The sequence below is a fragment of the Strigops habroptila genome, chromosome Z, assembly GCF_004027225.2.
Source record: "Strigops habroptila isolate Jane chromosome Z, bStrHab1.2.pri, whole genome shotgun sequence".
NCBI classification, from domain to species: Eukaryota; Metazoa; Chordata; class Aves; order Psittaciformes; family Psittacidae; genus Strigops; species Strigops habroptila.
In genome coordinates, this window is record NC_044302.2 from 99,283,367 (window position 1) to 99,302,649 (window position 19,283).

The following is a 19,283-nucleotide window of genomic DNA, read 5'->3' on the forward strand; positions in this document are numbered from 1 at the left end:
AGAGCATCCCAAGGGCCATGCTATCAAGTTAATAGTGTAAGAGATGTTGAGTGTCCTGTTCTGTTTGGTGGCATGGAGATGTAGAGGGCTTTGCAGGGGTTGCGTGCCACTGTCGCCTGCCAAAGGATGTATGAACCCAAGCCCAAGCCTTGTTGGTAGGGAAAACATGAGAAGTTCCCATAAAATCGAATGTAGTATTACATGAAACTTCATCTCTGATGTCTCCTTAACTCAAAGAAGCACAGTGCTGTGCTAGTGCCAAAGCATTTCCAGGCAGGAGATGCTTCTCTTTGTGTGAGCTCAGGCTGTAGGCAGAGGGCATCTGACCTGCCTGCATATGGGGAGGTGTATTTGCTGTGGGGTGGCAGCAGAGCAGATCCACTTGAACCCTTCAAGTCCCTCTTTCATGTGTCTTGCCTGAACCTCAAAACCCACTGTGATGGTGGGCACGGAGCTTCCAACTATAGGAGGTCATGACTGGAAAAGCTGCTACATTGCCAAAGCAAAGGCAATATAGGGTTGTGGCAGTGTGTGAGGATTGTGTCTTGGGACAGTTTGGGGTTCTCCATCTCATTGTCTTGCTTGTATCATAGCCCAGGGCCAGTCTGTACATTGAATTTGGCTGAGGTTGGCCATGCTGAAGACCTGTTGGGACAAGTGAGCACTGGCAGATGCTGCAGTTGCCGTTGTCTCATTTCCAGAAGAAAAAGAGAAAGTGAAAGACAGGGACTTACTTTGAGGCATTGCCAGTGAATACAGGTTGGTGCAGCCCTGCCTGACAGAGAAAGAAATTAAACCTTTAAGTGGGTGACCTGCCCATGATCAAAGAGCAGCTCTGAGAAAACCAGTCACTTAATGGTTTTCTGCCTGTAATTGCTGGATGATGCTCCCTCCATGTAGGGAATCCAGCTTCTTCAATTACAGTCAGAGAGGACTGCTGAGAAAGAAATCAAGTCCATTAGCTAATATATAAGTTTTACTTTTTCTGGGACTTCTGTTCAGGATACACCTCCTGAAGCAGACAGCTACTTGAGTGCCTGAAGATCTGGAATTGAAATGCTTCACTGCTTTGCTGCCTGATTTAGGAGAACTGTTGGTGCTTACCGAGGATGGAGGAAGGTGTCTTCTAGGACTGGTGTCACTAGTGACTTGTGGGAGGACATCTCATCACCCTCAGATTCCGTTTGTGTAGAGAGGACAGGGTGATGCTGGTCTGCCCACTAAAGGGAGACCTTCCTGCACTCTATTTTTGTGAAACTTTTGGTAGCTGAGTTACCTTTGAGTTGTCCATTCTTCTTCTAGATTTGGTTGAATAGTTCGACAAGTGCCTAAGTTCTTGGCAAGGAAGGGATGACATGAGCCATTTCCTCCAAGGCTTGGGCAGGGGCTTGCTGCTAGGATTCCATGGCACATATGAAGTTCGTGGTGCCATTCTGAGTGCTCTCAGTGCTCCTTCTCATCTTCATCACTGTGTGTAAATGAGCCATCTAGCACATCTTTGGCTAACACGTCTCTTCCAGTATTGTTCAGAAAGAACACAACCAGACAGGCTTCGTCTTTTCCTGGGAAGTCCAGAAAGATCTTGTAGGCTTCACATCCTACTTCCTAGCCCATCAGGTCCTTTGGTCCTGAATTGTGGCACAGTAAAATCTTACTTTTCCTGGTAGGAAAAGAGCTCCAAGCAGTGTTTGATGTCCCCTTTGCTGTGCCTTTACCAAAGCAGTGATGAGGTACTGTACTAGATTGGAAACAGCTGAGGAAGATAGACGTGGACCTGGGGAGGGAAGGAGCAGATCCAAAGTAGCTGTTTTTTGCAGCATGGTATTTTTATAAGGAAAAGAGAAGACCTCAGGGAGACCTTAGAGCAGCTCCAGTGCCTCAAGGGGCTACAGGAAACCTGGAGAGGGGCTTTGGACAAGGACCTGTAGGGACAGGACAAGGGGAATGGCTTTAACCTGCCAGAGGGGAGCTTGAGATGAGCTCTGAGGCAGAAGCTCTTCCCTGTGAGGGTGCTGAGGCGCTGGCACAGACTTTTCCCAGAGAAGCTGTGGCTGCCCCATCCCTGGCAGTGTTCAAGGCCAGGTTGGACACAGGGGCTTGGAGCAACCTGCTCTAGTGGAAGGTGTCCCTGCCCGTGGCAGGGGGTTGGAACTGGATGAGCTTTAAGGACCTCCCTACACAAAACAGTCTGTGATTCTATGATAAAATTTTCTGGTTTTTCTCATAGTTTTATGCAATACATTTAGGAAAAAGAAGCTGGAAATTTGTAACTACTAAAATGTTTAGAGTGATCATTTGGGTTTATTTTCTTAAAAGGTGTATTTTAAATTACTGCAGTAATTAAACCATTATGTTTCCGTAGAAAAATTGGAGTGGTTGTTCTTGAATAGGTCTAGAAAAGCAGGGAGATACTTGGAGTCTGTTGTCAAAATTCTGCAGAACTGGAAGACTTAGCTGCAGCACAAAGTTGATGTGTGAAAACCTATGCATACAAAAACCTCAAAAAGGACCTTTTACATGATGGCTGTCTTCTGTTCTGACCAGGATTAAGGCTCAAAGTTTGGAAGTCATTTGAAGGACACCCCAAACTTGATATAGGGAGCTCATTGTAGTTGTGTTGGTGAGACCGTTGTTAATACTGGGGGATATCTCAGAAGCTTTTGTGTCTTGAGAAATCCTCTGGCTTTCTGTGGGTTTTCCTCATTCTTTGGTCCAGCTTAGGCTCTGAATGCTGTACACTGAATATTGAGATTTTTGCATACAGTTAAACATGAATCCCATCAGGAATCCACTGATGTCTTCGGGACACTGAAAGCTTGTGGGATTGCTGTGGTTGGTCTACATCCCTACCAACACAGCCAACTTCACCCATACTTAATGTAACTGAGAGGAACCACGTAAGTGGTCACCACGTTTCCATTCTTGCCTGTGCATTGGGGACAATTATCTCCTTTTTCTGTGGATGGGATTTTCGAACTTGCGTTGGAGCAGCAGAAAGTATTAACTCTTGAACTGGAAAAGGGAATGGGACTAATTAGCTCATGCCTCAAAGAGCTAGCTGCGAAGGTGAAAATTGCAGTGTAAGTGAAACGTATGATTATTGCTAATTAAAATGCAAATGTTAGATTTGACAGCTAGTTTCCAAAGAAGGGTGGCTGGCAGTGTTAATGCACACAAGCCTCGCTGTTCCCAAGAGGGTATGGAGCTTACCCAGGCATATTGGCATGGATGAGAGCAGCGGCTAGGAATCAGTCTCTGGAGGTGATTATGCTTCCCTCCAAGCCCCAACGTGTGACTCAGAGGTCCCATCTCCTGCTGGTGAGTGTAGACCAGGAATAGTAGGTGGAGGAGCCCAAATAAGAGCTGGGAACAAGAGTCCAAGGGTTGTTTGGGGTGTCGGGAGAGATTAGGAGAGTCCTGGTCTTTTGAGGGCACAGCTGAGAGTAACAGAGTTGGATGATGGGGAATTGGGTTGGCATGAGGCGTGGGAATGGGGTGGAGAACTTTGTGCTATTACAGCTGTTTCTTCAGCGTTTGCCAGAGCTGCAGACAAATCTGTTCCTGCTGAACTAATTCGGCAAGAGCACTGTGTTGGGCACACGTAGGTGGCCATGCTGCAGGATGGAGGGTGAGCAGTGCCATGTGTCACCACCACGGAGCCTTCCTCTGCTTTCTGCTGCCTGTATGGGATGAGGCTTTTATGGTGCTGGTGGAGGGGTTTTGTTACCAGGTTGTTGTTTTTTAAGGAACAATCCTTACCTGCATACTCATGCCTGCTTCTCCAGCATCACCTGTGGGGTTGGAGTGAGCTTCCCTGCTCCTGCAGAAAGGTCTGCAGAGAGCATTCATTTAGCACGAAAGAGCATGTTTAGCACAAAAGAGCCACCAGAAAAGTTTGTGACAGTTTCTGCTGGACGTATTTCTGTTCAGGACAAGGGAACAGTAAAAAGCTGTTTGGCAATTAGTCAGAAATTTAGGTAAAATATTGAGCTTGGCTGTGCTGGTGAGTTTGAATATGCATGTATTTAGGCCACAGTCGATTAGACTGTTTCAGCTTCAATGGAAGTTTCATCAATTTTTAGTTCAATAATTGTTATTTTTAAAATAATTTGGTTTTAAATATAAATGTTGTTAGGGCGTGATAAAATTAGGGTCACAGACTGGTTAAGGTTGGAAAGGACCATGAGATCATCTAGTTCCAACCCCCATAAGATAAAGAATGTGAACAGGGAAAAGAACCCAGGCCGTGATTTGGTAAAAGGGTACCTGTGATTTTTATCTAACTGGTTCGTGCTGTATCCACTGGATTGTCTCAGTGAGTTTGGGTGTTGATTCATGGTGGTACCAATCTCCCTGTTTCCCACAGAGGTTTTATTGTGGCCAGCCACGTTTCTGGAATTTGCATAACCTCAGGTTGTCTGCAGGTAACCACGAGCAGAAGTTGGGTTAACTCAATATAATGTTTGCTTTCAATGTGTCTTTTAAAACGAAGGGTGCACACACCGATCATGTCCCATTGTAGCATTTGTCACAGAAATTCTTCATACGTGGATGAACAAGATGTTCGGTGTGTAGGATACAGGAAACTGGTAATTAATCCTTCGAACATCTGGGTGGTGAAGCTTCTTTTCTCCCAACCACCTTTTCAGTTGGTGTGCATCTTTCCCACATCAAATGAGACATTTCTCACTTGTCAGGATGCCCGCAAGACTGGCTCTTCCCTAAGGCTTCCCAAAGTGGCCACCTGCCCATGTCTCACAAATGACATTGATCAAGTTGTTTGTTCCCTCTGTGCCATTTTAACAACTCCCTTAACTATGTGCCAGTTGGTATTTCTCAGCCATCAGGAGATTCAGGTCAAGGTGTGATGAACAGGGAAGAGGGTGCTTTTACTGTTGTTGTAACATGGTGGGAATAACCACAACATCTCAAATTTAATCTATATACAACTTGAAAACTAGTTGATCTACTCTTTTGAAGTCAGTGAGTTTAGTCTCCAGCAATGTATTTGAGCTTGCTTGAGACTTGCTATGTCTGAGGATGGAGAACAGGCAGCTGGAGCAATGCAGAAACCAGTACTGATGTGTTTTGCTTCCAGTGTTGGGTAAATACTTACATTTCCCTAAGGTCAGTGCTGGACCACTGGGTAGCATCACCTTAGGTAGCCTAGGGTCTGCTATGCAGCTATCCCACTGCCCCATCCAACCCATGGTGGAGCTGGGACCGGATCTGTGCCCCCAAATAGGTGACCTGGTCTTGGCTGCTGTGTGCAAAGAGGAGTTCACACTTTGCTTTGCTGGTGAGTCCTTTTAGCTCTTGAAGGCCAAGGTGGCTCTGCCCAAGGCAGTGTCCGCAGGGACTCATGTAGCCATATGGGGATGTCTGAGACATGAGAATCCCTCTTGGAGCGTCAGCTCTCACACCAGTCCTGAAACACAGGCTCCCCTTTGTACATCCCAGATATTCAGAGTACTTGGAAGAGTTGAATTTTCTGCACTCTGTGGTTCCGTGTATTTTTAATGATCTTAGGTCACTTTAAAGGTCTTTCCCAAGCCTCTGAGCAAAGCTTTTGGAGCAATTACCCTGACAATACCCAGCTTTCTCTCCACACACCTTGTGGGATGTTTGGGTAGAAGAGGCTGGTTGGGTGAGTTAGTCTGGTTTTCAGATGACTCATCTTGCCCTGAGGGCTACTGGCTGAACAAGAAATCTGCAGGTTGCTTGACAACAGAACAAGTGTTAGGAGAATAAAGGAGAACATTGAAGACAGCTCCTAAACAGGGAAAAATAGTTTTTTGTGTAATGTGTCTCCTGGTGAACTCCATGTGTTTTCTGGTGTACGAGTGGCTGGGCTCCAAGAGTGGGCTCAACAGAAGGAAAAACTGGCTGAGAAGTTGATTTGGGCTTGGGGGGTGAAATTAAGAAAAATAGAATAGGATAGAGGAGAACAGAACAGAATAGAACAGCACAGAACAGAATAAACCTATTTCAGTTGGAAGAGACATAAAATGATCATCTAGACCAACTGCCTGACCAATTCAGGGCAGACCAAGAGTTAAAGCGTGTTATTAAGCAGTTTTAGAGGATGTGGGTTACTGAATATGCATAAGTGATGCTCGTAAAGATAGAGGAGGTGAGTGGTGTTGTTCCCCATGCATAGACTGGAGCACTAGAGCCAAATCTTATCTTCACTGAAGCCTCCCACAGTGTCATCCCTTTGCAGCATGTGAATAGAATATGTTAAAGGGCTCTGAGAAATCCCCTAAATCAGGGTGTTAGGCACGGGAATGGTTTTGCAGGTGCTTGCACGTGTGCTCTGCGAGCTGGAACTCTCTTGGCTCACCAGGTCAATGTGTTTTTGTGGGTGCAGGACAGCGTTGCCCTTGACTAAAGCGAGCTGGCTGTTGTTTCCAGGAAGAGGGGGATCACAGCAGCAGTGGGAGCACAGGATCCCAGCCAGTGTCTGGCTCCAGACACGGGTCTGGATCCATGTCTAGCAGCCGTGGGAGAAGCAGCCAGTGCAGGCCATCAACCCAGGTATACCTGGTAGCGTTGTGCTGATGTCCTGCGCTTGCTGTTTATCAGAGGCATCCTTCTAACAACATGTTTCGTATGTGCCTACACATAGGGTGTGAGTGCATGTCAATTATGAAGGACACCACAGACACCTACTTAATTCACTCATAATGTGTGACTTGGCTGCTGAGGGCTGTAGCTGTCCTTCAGCCTCGGGCAGTTGAGGGTTGCTGAGTGCTTTAATATTGGGAAAGAAGTCCCTAGTCAGCTCTTTTAGTGCAAAGAAAATTAGTTTGTCTTCTGTATTTGAAATCTTGGAGTATTTTAATTTTGGGAAATTAAGAGGTGTCTGTAATTATTTTTTGGCAAGTCTTCATTAGAAGTTGATAGATGAGTGGACACCAGATAGATGGTGTTAAATGGTGATCTTAAGCCGTCAGTAGGACTAGATGAGGAGTTACCTCCCTGCCCTGCAAAACCCTGTAAGGATTTGCCTTTAGTTTGGTTTTAGGTCCATTCCTTGAACTCAGGCCAGGAACCTTTTCTGCATGTTTTAGTCAGCCTCTGCCCTTCTCTTTCCTCTTGGAGTTGCTCTGATTCTGCACACATGAGCACTGGTTGTGCCGGAAGTGGAATATGGGCTCTGGGAGATTTGGGACCAGCGGTCAAAGTCCTGGTCCATTCACACATCTTATCCCTCCTGAGTACTTGAGGAAATAGCCTGTCCTTCCTCCTGAGCCATGCTTTGGTGGGAGGAGGACCTAGAGAATGGCACTGTTTCTGGGAAGTGATGGTCCTTTTGGCTGGGAACAAGATTTGACATACCATTCTTTGGGCAGGAATAGTACTGTCTTCCTTAAAATGTCTATATTTTTCTCATGAAAACATGCAGTTTTCACCAAGGAAACCTTCAACTGGAGTTTTTCAGGCAGTTCAGTATCTTTTTGGTTTTCTACCAAAGTGCAGCCAAGGGTTGTAGGCAGCTGAGAAGCAGGAAGGTGGGGGAATCTCCTCACACATAGAACTGAAAAACACTGAAGAAGTAACACGTGACACAGGATAATCTCTGAATTTGTACCACTGACCACTTGACTCGTTCTACATTAGTGCCAAGCACAGGGATGAGCTAACGCTGTTGCAATCATGCGATGAAGAACATGATTCTGTATTGGTAGTGGTTTGCTGGAGGATGGTAATGAGGAGGAGCGAGAGGAACCGGTGGGATGCGGAGCTGGGCTTTGAAAAGCTGCTGTGTACATGCAAATGCTGACTTTGTGGGGAATGTGCTGAAGCTGCATGCATGGGTGAACAGTCAGAGTCCACGTGGACGGTAGCGAGGTCCATCCCTCTGTTTGTGCGGGTTGGGTGGTGATGGGTGGAGATGATGTGTGCTCACAGGGGCTGGAAGACGCGGATTATGGATGTGCGTTTAAACCATACCACATGTAGGATCTGCTTTACTGGATCCCTGGTCTGAGTACTGACATTGTTCTTGTCAGTGTCTCTCCCAACCATCATTCCTAGTGTCTTAATTATATTTCAGCTGTACTAAACCCTTTGCAGTGAAAATGATTATCTGAAGCTGAGGATTAGGTCATCGGGATCTTAATGTTAAAACTGCCTATGCTTATAATTGCAGTCCTGGGGGAACTGTCAGCAAGTCACTTCTTTTCTTAAATACATGTAGTTATGATTATTTTTTTGTCCCCAGACTTGAGAATTGGCTTTTTTAAAGTCATATTGTTAAGTCTTGGTACCATGCTGTGAGCATTTTACCAAACACCCTGCAGCGCAGGTTCGCTTGGGCAGAAAGCATGCTCCCAGCCATGTGAGTCGAGACAGAAACCGGATATAAAGACAGATCATCCATCGGGAGACTGAAAGGATGTCTCAAGGTGACTGTGGTGACTCATGACTTAATGACAAGGTGTATTGTCATTTGGCCATGGTGCTGTCTTTGTGGAGCCTGGCTAATGACTGGAGCGTCTCCAAGAGGTCATGGGGACATCGTGTAGGAGGACCAGGTTTGGGTGGGAGCATCTAACCGCTGCTTAGATGCTTGCATCCATCTGACGTCCTGCACCATCTGAATCATCGCTGCTATTTCCTGGGATCTGCAATTTCCTGGGATCAGTGCTGAGGCTGACCTGGCTGTGCTCACAGTAAAGCACTGATGAGCTACTGTACCAAGGATGTGAGGGGGAGCTGTGTGGGACAGATCATGCTGCATCCACTTCCACTGCAGATTAAGAGGTGTCAAGGTTCTCCATCACATCCAAACAGATTTCAAGCTGAGCATCAGAGGGTGATTGCCTGATGTTTTGTTTCAGGGCTCAGGAAAAAGCTCTTCAGAAGTCCTGTGCCGAGCTGAATTTGGGCAACAATTTTAGGATGCAACCTTTTGCATTAGGAACCCACCTTATCTTAAATTTTTGCCATTTTGCATCTTAGTTGTTGATTTGTCTCAGCCTTATTGCAGTTGGTTATGTGTTCCCAGACTTCCTCCCTGAACCCAAATACTTTACTCTTAGGAAATCCTATTTTAGCTGGCTCACTGACAGGTACATAAATATCCCATGTCATAGGAAATGGAAAGAGAAATTGATTTGTCTGCAGGAAGAGATATCTCTTCTTTGGATGATAGCTATGAAGACCTGTACATGTGTATTTTCATTATACTGCACGAGGATGCTTCTAAAGATTTAGAAAACTAATTTCTCCCCTAGGTAGGAGAAAATTTTGCCTCCAATAAAAAGCTCAGCTTCCATAATTGAGAATTTTATATATTTCCCGTAATTTCTGTGCAGAGATATGTTGACCTGCAGATCCCCAAAGGTTAAAACTGTAATCCATAGAGGCGTCTTGGAGGAGACAAAAAAGGGAGCAGTGTGGCTGTGTTTGGAGCATCTGGTGTCTAAACTGGTTGTTGTGGTGGGGGCGGCTGCAAAGCAGGAGCATCTGTATTGTGCACCGAAGATGCATGTCCTGCTCATTGGGAAGAGATCGATCACTTTACGAGCAAATGGAGGTCTGGGGCTTTGGTAAGAAATGGTCAAATCTTTATGAGTTTTTAGTGTCTTGGTTGTTACTAATAGTATTTGAAAATGGCAGACAGGGAAGGTGTTGTGATTAAAGCCCAGCTTAAGGGTAATTCAGAACCATGCAGCCGCTTGCTCACTCGCCTACTTCATCCCCCCTGCTCCTGGAGGGATGGGGAGGAGAATCGAAGGAGTGTAAATCCCACGGGTTGAGATAAGAACAGTCCAGTAAATAAGGTATAACGCAAAACCACTTCTGCTACCACCAATAATAATAATGAGAAGGGAAATAACAAGGGGAGAGAATATAAAACTAAAAGGGAAAAGGAAAAAGACAATAAACACAAGTGATGCACAATGCAATTGCTGACCACCCGCCAACCAATACCCAGCCTGGCCTGTTGGCAGATCCCCTAGTGTTGACCAACCGGGTGGCTTTTGCTGAGTGTGTACCCCAATGTGTGAAAATCCCACCACCCATTGCTCTGAGTGTAGTTTTTAGCAGCCCTTCTGGGTGACTCCCCCCAGTTTCTGTACTGGGCATGACGTGCTGTGGTATGGAATACCGCTTTGGCTAGTTTGGGTCAGGGGTCCTGTCTCTGCTTCCTTCTGGCTTCCCATGCCCGTTCTCACTGGCAGAGCATGAGACTGAAAAGTCCTTTATCGGGGTGAGCATTACTTAGCAATAGCTGAGCCAGGTTAGCACCTCATCGGTGTGCTGTCAGCACTGTTCTCAGGCTAAAGTCGAAAACACAGCACTGCACCAGCTACTGAGAAGGAGAAAAATAACTGTTACAGCTGAACCCAAGACAGTAGGATGGGGAATATATGGAAGCCACCTTCTCCAGCACGTTTCATCAGAGTGGGGCCATTTGGGCTGAAATACTTACATAATCTCAATGTGCAAGATTACGAATAATCTAAATATGTGTAAGAAATATTGGGTGAAATTGGTAACATGGGATTCCCTATTTGTAATGCATTTATGTGTACATCCTGTATGAGTCTGAGTCAGGTCTGATTTCATGAATGGTTTGAAAGGCAAAATCCAACCTGCTTTACTTCTTTGCCTGTAAAGGGTGGAGAGGACAGCCCTCTTTCTGTAAGGAGGACGTGCAGGCTGATGACTGTAAAGGGGCTATGAAGGACGAGTGTGAGGTCTTTGCTTTAGATGCCCTTGCTCTGGGTCACCACTTTTGCCAAAAGCAGCTGCAGAGGTAAATTTAAGGTGATTTTCAGTTTGCTGGAGGTTTCTCATCGTTCCCACATGATTATGCCATGATGCTTTTGCTTCTCAGAGTAAGGAATCATCAACTTAATGTTGGTGGGAATATTAGTACTTAAGTATTAGTACTTAAATACATGGTTATTCTAGTACACGTGGACTCATTTGCTGGTGTGCATGGCAGAGGTGGGATGGTGCAGGCTTCTGACATCCCTCTCCTGTTGTTAGACCAAGGAGAAGTCATGCCACCATGACTCCTTGAAGAAGTAGGACAGCTTTCATCATCCTTCTTGGTGACAGGAGGCTCTGGTAGCTGCTGGTGAAGAGCATCTCCATCCTTGGAGATACTCAAAAGCTATCTAGATGTGGTCTTGGCCACCTGATTGTAGGTGGCCCTGCTTGAGCAGGAGGATTGGACCAGATGAGCTTCAGAGGTCCCTTCCCGCATTAACTGGTCTGTGACTCTGATGCTGAGCATCTTCATGGCTGGGATGCCAACTGCCCACTGGACCTTGGTGCATCTTGGAGGTTGTGGACGGTGGGTAGGAGGCCAGGGCTGGAGTTAGAGCTGAGCCTACGTGTTGTCTGCTTCACGTGTCCACGGGCTTTGTGTCCCCAAGGCTGAAGCTGTGTCACTCCTTGCCTACATGGCGTACTTTTGCAGTGGGAGAGGGGACTTTGCATTGCGGTGAGCGTGGATTTACACAGGGTAGAGGAGCCCACATGCAGAGCTGGGGCACCTCCATGGCTGGCGGTGGGAGAGACTGTGTTGTGGTCTGGATAACACCATGTGCCTTCTGGCAAGTAACCACCTTTCCCTCCCTCCTAGAATGGCAACAAGGACAGCAACCTTGACATGCTGGGCACAGACATCTGGGCTGCCAACACCTTTGACTCCTTCAGGTAAGCTGGTTTTAAAATGCTTTGAGAGATGGATTGTGCCCTCTCTTAGCCTTTGCCCACGTGTCTGTCCTGCCAGTACCCAGGCACCAGCGAGAACCCTGCTGGTACTCATGTCACTGCTCCTCCTCCCCATCCCCATTTAGCCTATGGCACTAAGCACAGTCAATCTACTTAAAACATCCTACGTGCTCAGCAGAGGCCGCTGGATGAGTTTGCAGTCCAGACATCTGAAGCTGGTGCCGATACGTTTAGCTGTAATCATCTGAGACTTGAAAGCAGCTCTGAGCTACTACTCCAGGATTTTACCCTTCCATTAATTGGAGGGGCAATCATGCATTGGCTTCACAGCTGCTGGGAAGAGCTCTTCATCTGCCACTTCAGCATGGGGAAAGTGGTGAAGTATGATTTCTGTTCAGTTTTATGCATCTCTCTGTGCATGGAGCAGTGCAGGAGCCTGCAGAGGTTGAGTTCCCACCTAGGACTTGCTTCAGGCCATTGGAGCAGACAGGCTGTGCAGGACCAGAGAGAACATCTCCATTGCATGGACCAGACCATTACCTGCTGTGATACCCCCTTCACATAGAGAACAAGTATAGCTTGCAGGGTCTGCGCTGCATCATGCTGCACCGTACATCAAAACTAGGTGTTTAGTACAAGCAACAGGAGCTCTGCATCTCCAAAAAACCCCAGAAGAAATGAAAAGAAACGTGATGCAGCAGTCTGAAGGTTGGAGGCATCCATGTGCTCTGCAGCACAGGGAGTGGTGCTTCCAGAAGTACCAGCTTTCCTCATTTGCAGGCTCCGATGTGCCCTCTGCTTTTCAGCTCGGTGGTGTTTAATTAGTAGTGGACTTTCTTTCCTTGTTTTTTTCCCTGTTTTTCTCTCCTAGTGGTGCGACGTGGGACTTGCAGCCTGAAAAACTAGATTTCACCCAATTTCACAGGAAGCTGCGAAACACCTCCAAACACCCGTTGCCTCACATAGACAGAGAAGGGTGAGTGCCGTGTGTGCGATACCATGCTCCCCAGCAAGGTCTCTAACTTCTTCTTTGCTGTAGGAACACTGGTTTGGTGGCATGGCTTATGTGGAGGACATGGGGAAGAGGTGCTGGACCATGCATGGGGTTTGAGGATGCCAAAATCAGTCTGTCTGTCTCTTCTATCATCCAGTTCCGGGCTGGAGCAGAGTTGCGCACTTTATTTTGCATTTCTTGGTAGAATTCAGTCTTTACCATGCTGGATACAAGTCTTCCAGATCCAAGACTTGTAGATACAAACATCTCTGAATACTAGAGGAAAGATCCTGGCATAGTGCTGATCCTGGTTACTGTTCCCACAAGTGTTAGGGCTTCTGCTGTTCTCCCCAGCAAGACTTCAGGTAAGAAGAGAGCAGTGGTGTGATCCGTGTAGAACCAAGTGTTCATCCTTCATCTGCTCCTTTTAGCCATAAAAGTGTGAAAACATTAAACAGCTCCTTTTGGTGGTGACAGCCTCCAGGGGCTTCCACAGTGTTGCTGGATTCCCCTTTGGTTGTTAGCTGGTCAAGCCAAATAAATGCATACTGACACCAAGTGGATAACTGATGTTGTTTAGATGAACATCACTATTTCTCTGCAACTGAGAAACAATCATAGTTTGGGTTTTCCTCTCCTTATCAGGGCATAGAGGAAGGACGTATTTTAGACCAGGACATATTTTAGACCAGAACAGGTCTAAAAGATGGGGTTGAGAAGATTTCAGGTGACATCTCATTGCCACATTGTATGTAGGGATGGAAATCCTCTCTCCGAGTTGGTTTTGCCAAAGTGCAGGCCAATACCATGTGCAAGTCTTGTGCAAGTCGTGTGCAAGTAACTCCAGGCTAGCAACCCCACTCCCGCCCAGATTCAGCATCTGTATTTACAGGTATATAATCAGCAATTTTCAGAATATTTCAGACAATATAACGCTTGATTTCTGAGTCAGTAAGTGCCTTACTCATGTTTATTCCCATTTCTACAGACGGTTTTGAAAAATGAGATGAAGCGCCCTCTGTAGAGTAAGGTATAATGTGCTCCGTGGGGAATGCACTTGCCAGATGATCCTACCAGCGACATCTGCTGTGTATAGGGAGGAAGCATCAGGCTCTGCTTTGTGGTCTGCCTGCGGTTCTTGGTATCCTGTGAATGCCCAGGGTGCAAACAGGTAGAGAAGGCAGTATGGAGGCGAGATATTAAATCACTCCTAAATACTACAGCTGTAAAAATGGAGTAAGAATCAATGTGTGTGCAGGAAAGTTAAACGTATGCTGTCAGCACAAGCAGCGCATCTCCCAAAATGCAAATCATACAGGTAACCTGCACTGAGCCAGGGAACTGTACTCCATTTCTGACCTGGATTTGTCCGCCTTTAAATACCAGCGTTAGCTCTTGCTGTGCTTTTACTCTTCCAGTTCAAACAACCTTTTGTAGCTGACACTTTCTCTTCATTCCAGGCATCTCTCAAGCTCATGCATAGAATCGTAGAACACTTTGGGCTGGAAAGGACCTTAAGATCATCCAGTTCCAACTCCCTGCCATGGGCAGGAACACCTCACACTAAACCATGTCGCCCAAGGCTCTGTCCAGCCTGGCCTTGGCATCACTTTAGTTTCTCTACCATCTCTTTGAAACATGACTGCCAGTGCTGCCTACAGTCCTGTACTTGAGGCTCAGCCGTGCTGCCTCGAGAGAAAAGCTGCCTTCATCCCCCCGATCCCTGCCTCCTCATCCCCTGCCTCATACATATGTAAATATACCTTTTTTTCACATAAATATTTATTTTTAATATATATAAACGCACACTATATTTTTGCCTTTGTAAATCAAAGTTGCTGTTTCACCTATGAGGGAAAGTCAATTGTCTAACACCTCTGATTTCCCATAAATCAATTAGCATGTTAATTAAATTCAGTGTTTCCATTCAGCTTGCTTTTTTTTTCTTGAGCCTGGTGCTTTAACACATGCCATTTTTCCGGGTTCCCCCTTTCCCCTCACTGTTTGTTGTAATTCCACCAAGACCTATTTTCTCTCACTTACAGGCGATGATTACCTGGGTCTGCTGCAGTAAGAATTTCTGTCTAATACATGTTATTTAACAATATCTTGTCACTAATTGACAAAAAAACAAATCATCATTCTTGCATAATAAACAGAGATTGCCTCAATTGTTTATAGATGCAGATGGAACATACTTACTGACCATTTTTTTTCTTCTGTGTCATTACAAACTTTCTGCATCCAGCTAGTAATTATCATTGGATTGTTTTCTTTTCCTTTCTTGCTACAAGAAGGTCCTTCAGCTGCCAGCTACCCGTTTAGTCTGTCAGTGCTTGGCTTCCCACCCCAATATTTTGCCTTTCAAATTGTGTGTTTGTATTTATAACGATTGCTGTTTGCTGTCTCGAGATGTATGTTTGTGCTTGTTTGAGGACACCTTTCTCAGCAGGGAAACTGGAGCTCCCGTGGAGGAGGAAGCATTTTCCATTCCATTTTTGTTTCCGTATTTGTTTTTTTCCAGGTGGGCTGTGCTTTCTGTTTTGCTTGGTCTGGGAATTGAATCACCCAACGCTACTGCTCAGGACCGCATTTGGTTTTCTCACTGTTACCAAGAGCGTTTGAGTGCCGTGGCGGATGGTGCAGGGGGAAAGGACTGAGAAAAGCATTTAATTTTGTATTAACAGCTTTGTGCCCATGAGGGAGTGTTTTGGAGGCACAGCATACTCGCTTCAGAGAGCCTCTTTGTTTACATGAGGGTCCTTTGCAGAAAGAACTAATCTTCCCCGTGTGCCTTAATAGAAAATTAACTTTGGCGCCAGTGAGGTTTCACATGGTTTTGTTTGTTTTCTTCTTCCTCCAGGCTTGGAAAAGGGAAATATGAGGATGGAGACAGCATCAACTTGAACGACATAGAGAAAGTCCTTCCAGTGTGGCAGGTAGGTGGTGAAGACGTCTCCTGCCTGTGGTACAGTGGAGACCAGCAGCTCTCTGCTTTACCTTTCTTTAGGAAACCCTCCGCAAAAATGGGAAGGCTGCTGGCTTGGATGTGCTGAGCTATGGTCCTTTGGGGTTTGTGATGGAGAATTATGCCTGCGGTGTCAGCAAGCCTTGCTGTGAACCTTAGTGCTGAGCAAGGGCAGTTACCATGTAGACTTTGTTGGGAGGTGAAAAGTTGAGGTCAGTATATATATATACACAGGGCTCATATATTTTAGGAAAGCACATTCTGAAAAGCATCTACCCTCTTGACAGCTGCAAAAGAAATTGCTGCCCGGAAGCCAGAAGTGACGGTGTGCTGACCCAGATGTTTCCTCTGTGGGGTGTGCATATGTTTATTTGCAGTGCTCATCCACTCATATGTTTTCTCCAGCCTCTTCCTTCTTCACATCTCTCTTTTAAATGACCTTTGATGCTCAGTGTTGGGGAATGGCAAGGTGAGACCCTCAGTTAAAAAGTCCAATTGAATAGGTCAATATGTCAGCATCATGTAATTTTCTGGTTTCCAGAGCCCTTGAAGGAGCTGAGTGTCCTGGGCTGGGCAAGTTTCTGAGGATGCCTAGAGTATTTCTGCTCAAGTGTCCTCTTTGCCTCCAGAGTGGAGGACAGAGATATCTCATGTGCTGTGCTAGCATTACCCTTTTCAATGCTGAGCAAAGAGGTCGCCAGGCTTCTTGCTCGCGCATCATGTGAGGAAGAGCTTTGGCCATTCTGCATACCATGTGATGATCTGCCTTACTGTTTCTTTTGGGTGAGCTAGCTGGCACTAAGCACTCCAACCAGTGGAGAAGTGCTGCTGACTTTGGCAGGGAGGAGCACTGCCTGCAGCTGCTTTCTGCTCAGTCTCTTCTATGCTTGGTATGTCTGGACTTTAGGTCACAGGGAGAAAACATTAAGTTCAGCTGATACAGAACCCAGTAATTCTGCAAAATAAGTTTATTTTCCATGGGAAATAATTGGAAATAAGGAATCAAACCATCTTTGGTGTGAGGAGCTGACTTTCTTCTCTAGGGTTTAACTTATTTTCTAATCAACAGCTATTAAATAAGCCAGGTCCTCCTGGTCTGCTTGTCATCTCGTCTTAACACCAGGTTGAATCCAGTGACTCCAGTGGATTCATTCCAATATATACCGTAATATCTAGCTTAATTGTTAGTATGACATCTCCAAGCTGGAAGTGGGAATGCTGGATTTGGTGTTCTGTTTGTGCCTCTGGGCAGAATCACGCAATGCTGCCTTATTGTGGAGACATACTTACCTTACCTAGGCACATAAAGTCACATGTGTGTCGTGGGAACCAGAGGCTGGGTAGTTCTGGGTGAGGATTTATCTTGTGCAGCGTTGACAAGTGAAATACTTGCAGACAGCTGGTTTAATCCTGACACTTCATTGTTGACCGGATTTGAACGCTATCGTGCAGTGCCGACAGTGATTTTGCTGGGTTTTATCCCTGGTTTTAAAGGGCTCTATGGGGCACAGTGCATGGGTGCATAAGGGAAAATATTCATATGAAACTTTGGAAGAAAAATCCTTCACCTTCTACTGCAGTTATGTTCGTGTCATATCCTGAAGAAGGTGCTTTTCAGTTTGGAGATGATACATAAACTCTTTTTCTGTCTGTGTTTTAAGAGTTCATGGGTTGCTTACAGCAGCTGTACGTGGATGGAGGGGCTGGTCCGGTCCTGGATGGGGCTTGGAGCAATCTGCTCTAGTGGAAAGTATCCCTGCCCATGGCAGGGGGTTGGAACTGGATGAGCTTTAAGGTAACTTGCAACCTAAACCATTCCATGATTCTATGATACTCCAGCACAACTCCATGATTCTATGATACTCCAGCACAACTCGGCCAGTCCGAGCATCTTCCAGCATGGCTCAGATGGAATAATGTTTTGCTGCTGAATGTGCTTCAGCAGCTATAGCAAGCAAGTTTGAGAGAAGTAGTGAGTCTTATTTCAGCCTGCTTTGGAAATTTGGGTTCTTTTGGTAGCAAGGTATGACAGGCATAGAACATGATTCTAGAACTAATATCCAGTATACTGCTAGGTCTGTATGTGAATATATACAGTGGTATACAGTGATTATATAGATATACACAGTGAAATATAGTGACACCACTAATGGGTTAAGCAGAATATTCTGGATATCTGGATGTTAATACAGATCCATGAGTTTTGCTGCTGGAATCTTATCAATAGCATTTCAACAAAAGATTGCAAGGAACGCCTGTGACTATTTGGCAATTAAAAGATGAAAAAATAACCAAAACCCAAGACAACCTCCCCCCCAAACCCTCTTTCTTCATAGCTGTCTGAGGGAAAAAGTCTTGTTGCCAGCCTTTTGTTTTGAAACTGGAGAATTCGTGCATCCCGGAGATGCTGTTGGCCGGCTCTCAGCACGGCATGCTCTGCCATCTCGTGGACATGCACGGGCAGGTGAACCCGGCTCTGCTCCCGCACTGGGCACAATTCCTTGGGGACAACTGGTGTTTGAAGCTTCCTCCAGCCCCATCTTTTCAAAGCCCCTCTGGGGTGCTTGTTTTTACTGGTAAATAGTCTTTGTTTTGAAAGCTCCGTGGCTGGGAGCTCATGAAGTCATTGCTTTGGCTCAGCTCGTGCGCCGTAACCTCTTCATCTCTCCTTACCCGTAGGAGTCTGTAGTTGGATTTGGGCACTGATTCACCTGAGTGCTGCCAAAAAGTGACTTTGGAAGAAAATAATCTTTTGAAGATAAGTGTTCCCCATTCATAATATCTGGGTTTTGATGGATGCCAGGGAGGATCGGTTGTCTGCTGTATTTCAAAGGCGCAGCTCAGATGCAGAGCCAGCCTTCATCATCCTCCTCGTTTTCACCTCAGCTGGTTTGTGGAGGAGACCATGTAATCATCTTGGCATCATGCAGACATCACTGCGAGGGCTGAGTCAGTGCATTTTGCTTTTACTCCCTTTGGCAGATGCTTGGAAAGTCTTTCAGGCTTGGATATGTCGCAGCCAAATGCCCTGGTCATGGATACGGTCTTCAGACTGGAAGCCTTTGGCAAACTCTATGCTTAAGAGAGAAAACAACCCAAGGGGTCAGGTCCTACAAGATATCCCTCATCCTCCCTGTGAAGCTGGTGTAGCTCACAAAGGATATAGGAGTCTGCCTGTCACGGGCACATGCTGTGAATGCTGCTAGACACGATCAAGAGAGTTTTGGGACACATCCCAGGTGGTTTCTGGACTGGCTTCTTGCAGGTTTTAGCTTTCAGTTTGCTGGAGTCGTGCCTTCAAGATGGGCCTGCACAGTGTGGCTGTGCCTTCTCTGGCCAACAGCTCCTTGTCTTGTGTTTTAGGAGGCAGAAATCATGTGGCGCTTTCAAAAGGTGAACTGGGCTTTACTGGTGCTATGGGATAAGCTTGGGAGACAGCACGGATATTACTTGGTTTGGCGTCTTAATTTTCTTGCAGCTCATCTCCTTCCATTGTTTCCTCAATGATTTTTGACCGTTTTTGTCATATGCTTGGAGTTACAATAAACTGCTTATTTCTCTTCTGGCTACAGTTGTCATCCAGCTTCCTTGTTGGATGAGAAACAAGGGAACAGCTCCTTA

At 45.9% G+C, this 19,283-nt stretch overlaps 1 protein-coding gene across 4 annotated transcripts in view; it reads left to right on the top strand.

Annotated features, from left to right (window-relative positions):
- CTIF (cap binding complex dependent translation initiation factor) overlaps positions 1–19,283 on the top strand; it is a 150,677-nt gene that overhangs the window by 38,275 nt on the left and 93,119 nt on the right. For 2 of the 4 annotated variants that reach the window (XM_030512939.1, XM_030512940.1), the window contains exons 4-6: positions 11,609–11,682; positions 12,572–12,676; positions 15,558–15,633. In XM_030512939.1, the coding sequence (XP_030368799.1) occupies positions 11,609–11,682; positions 12,572–12,676; positions 15,558–15,633 (255 nt within the window). The remainder of the gene's footprint in view (positions 1–11,608; positions 11,683–12,571; positions 12,677–15,557; positions 15,634–19,283) is intronic. The other 2 variants (XM_030512942.1, XM_030512941.1) reach the window with 1 other exon arrangement.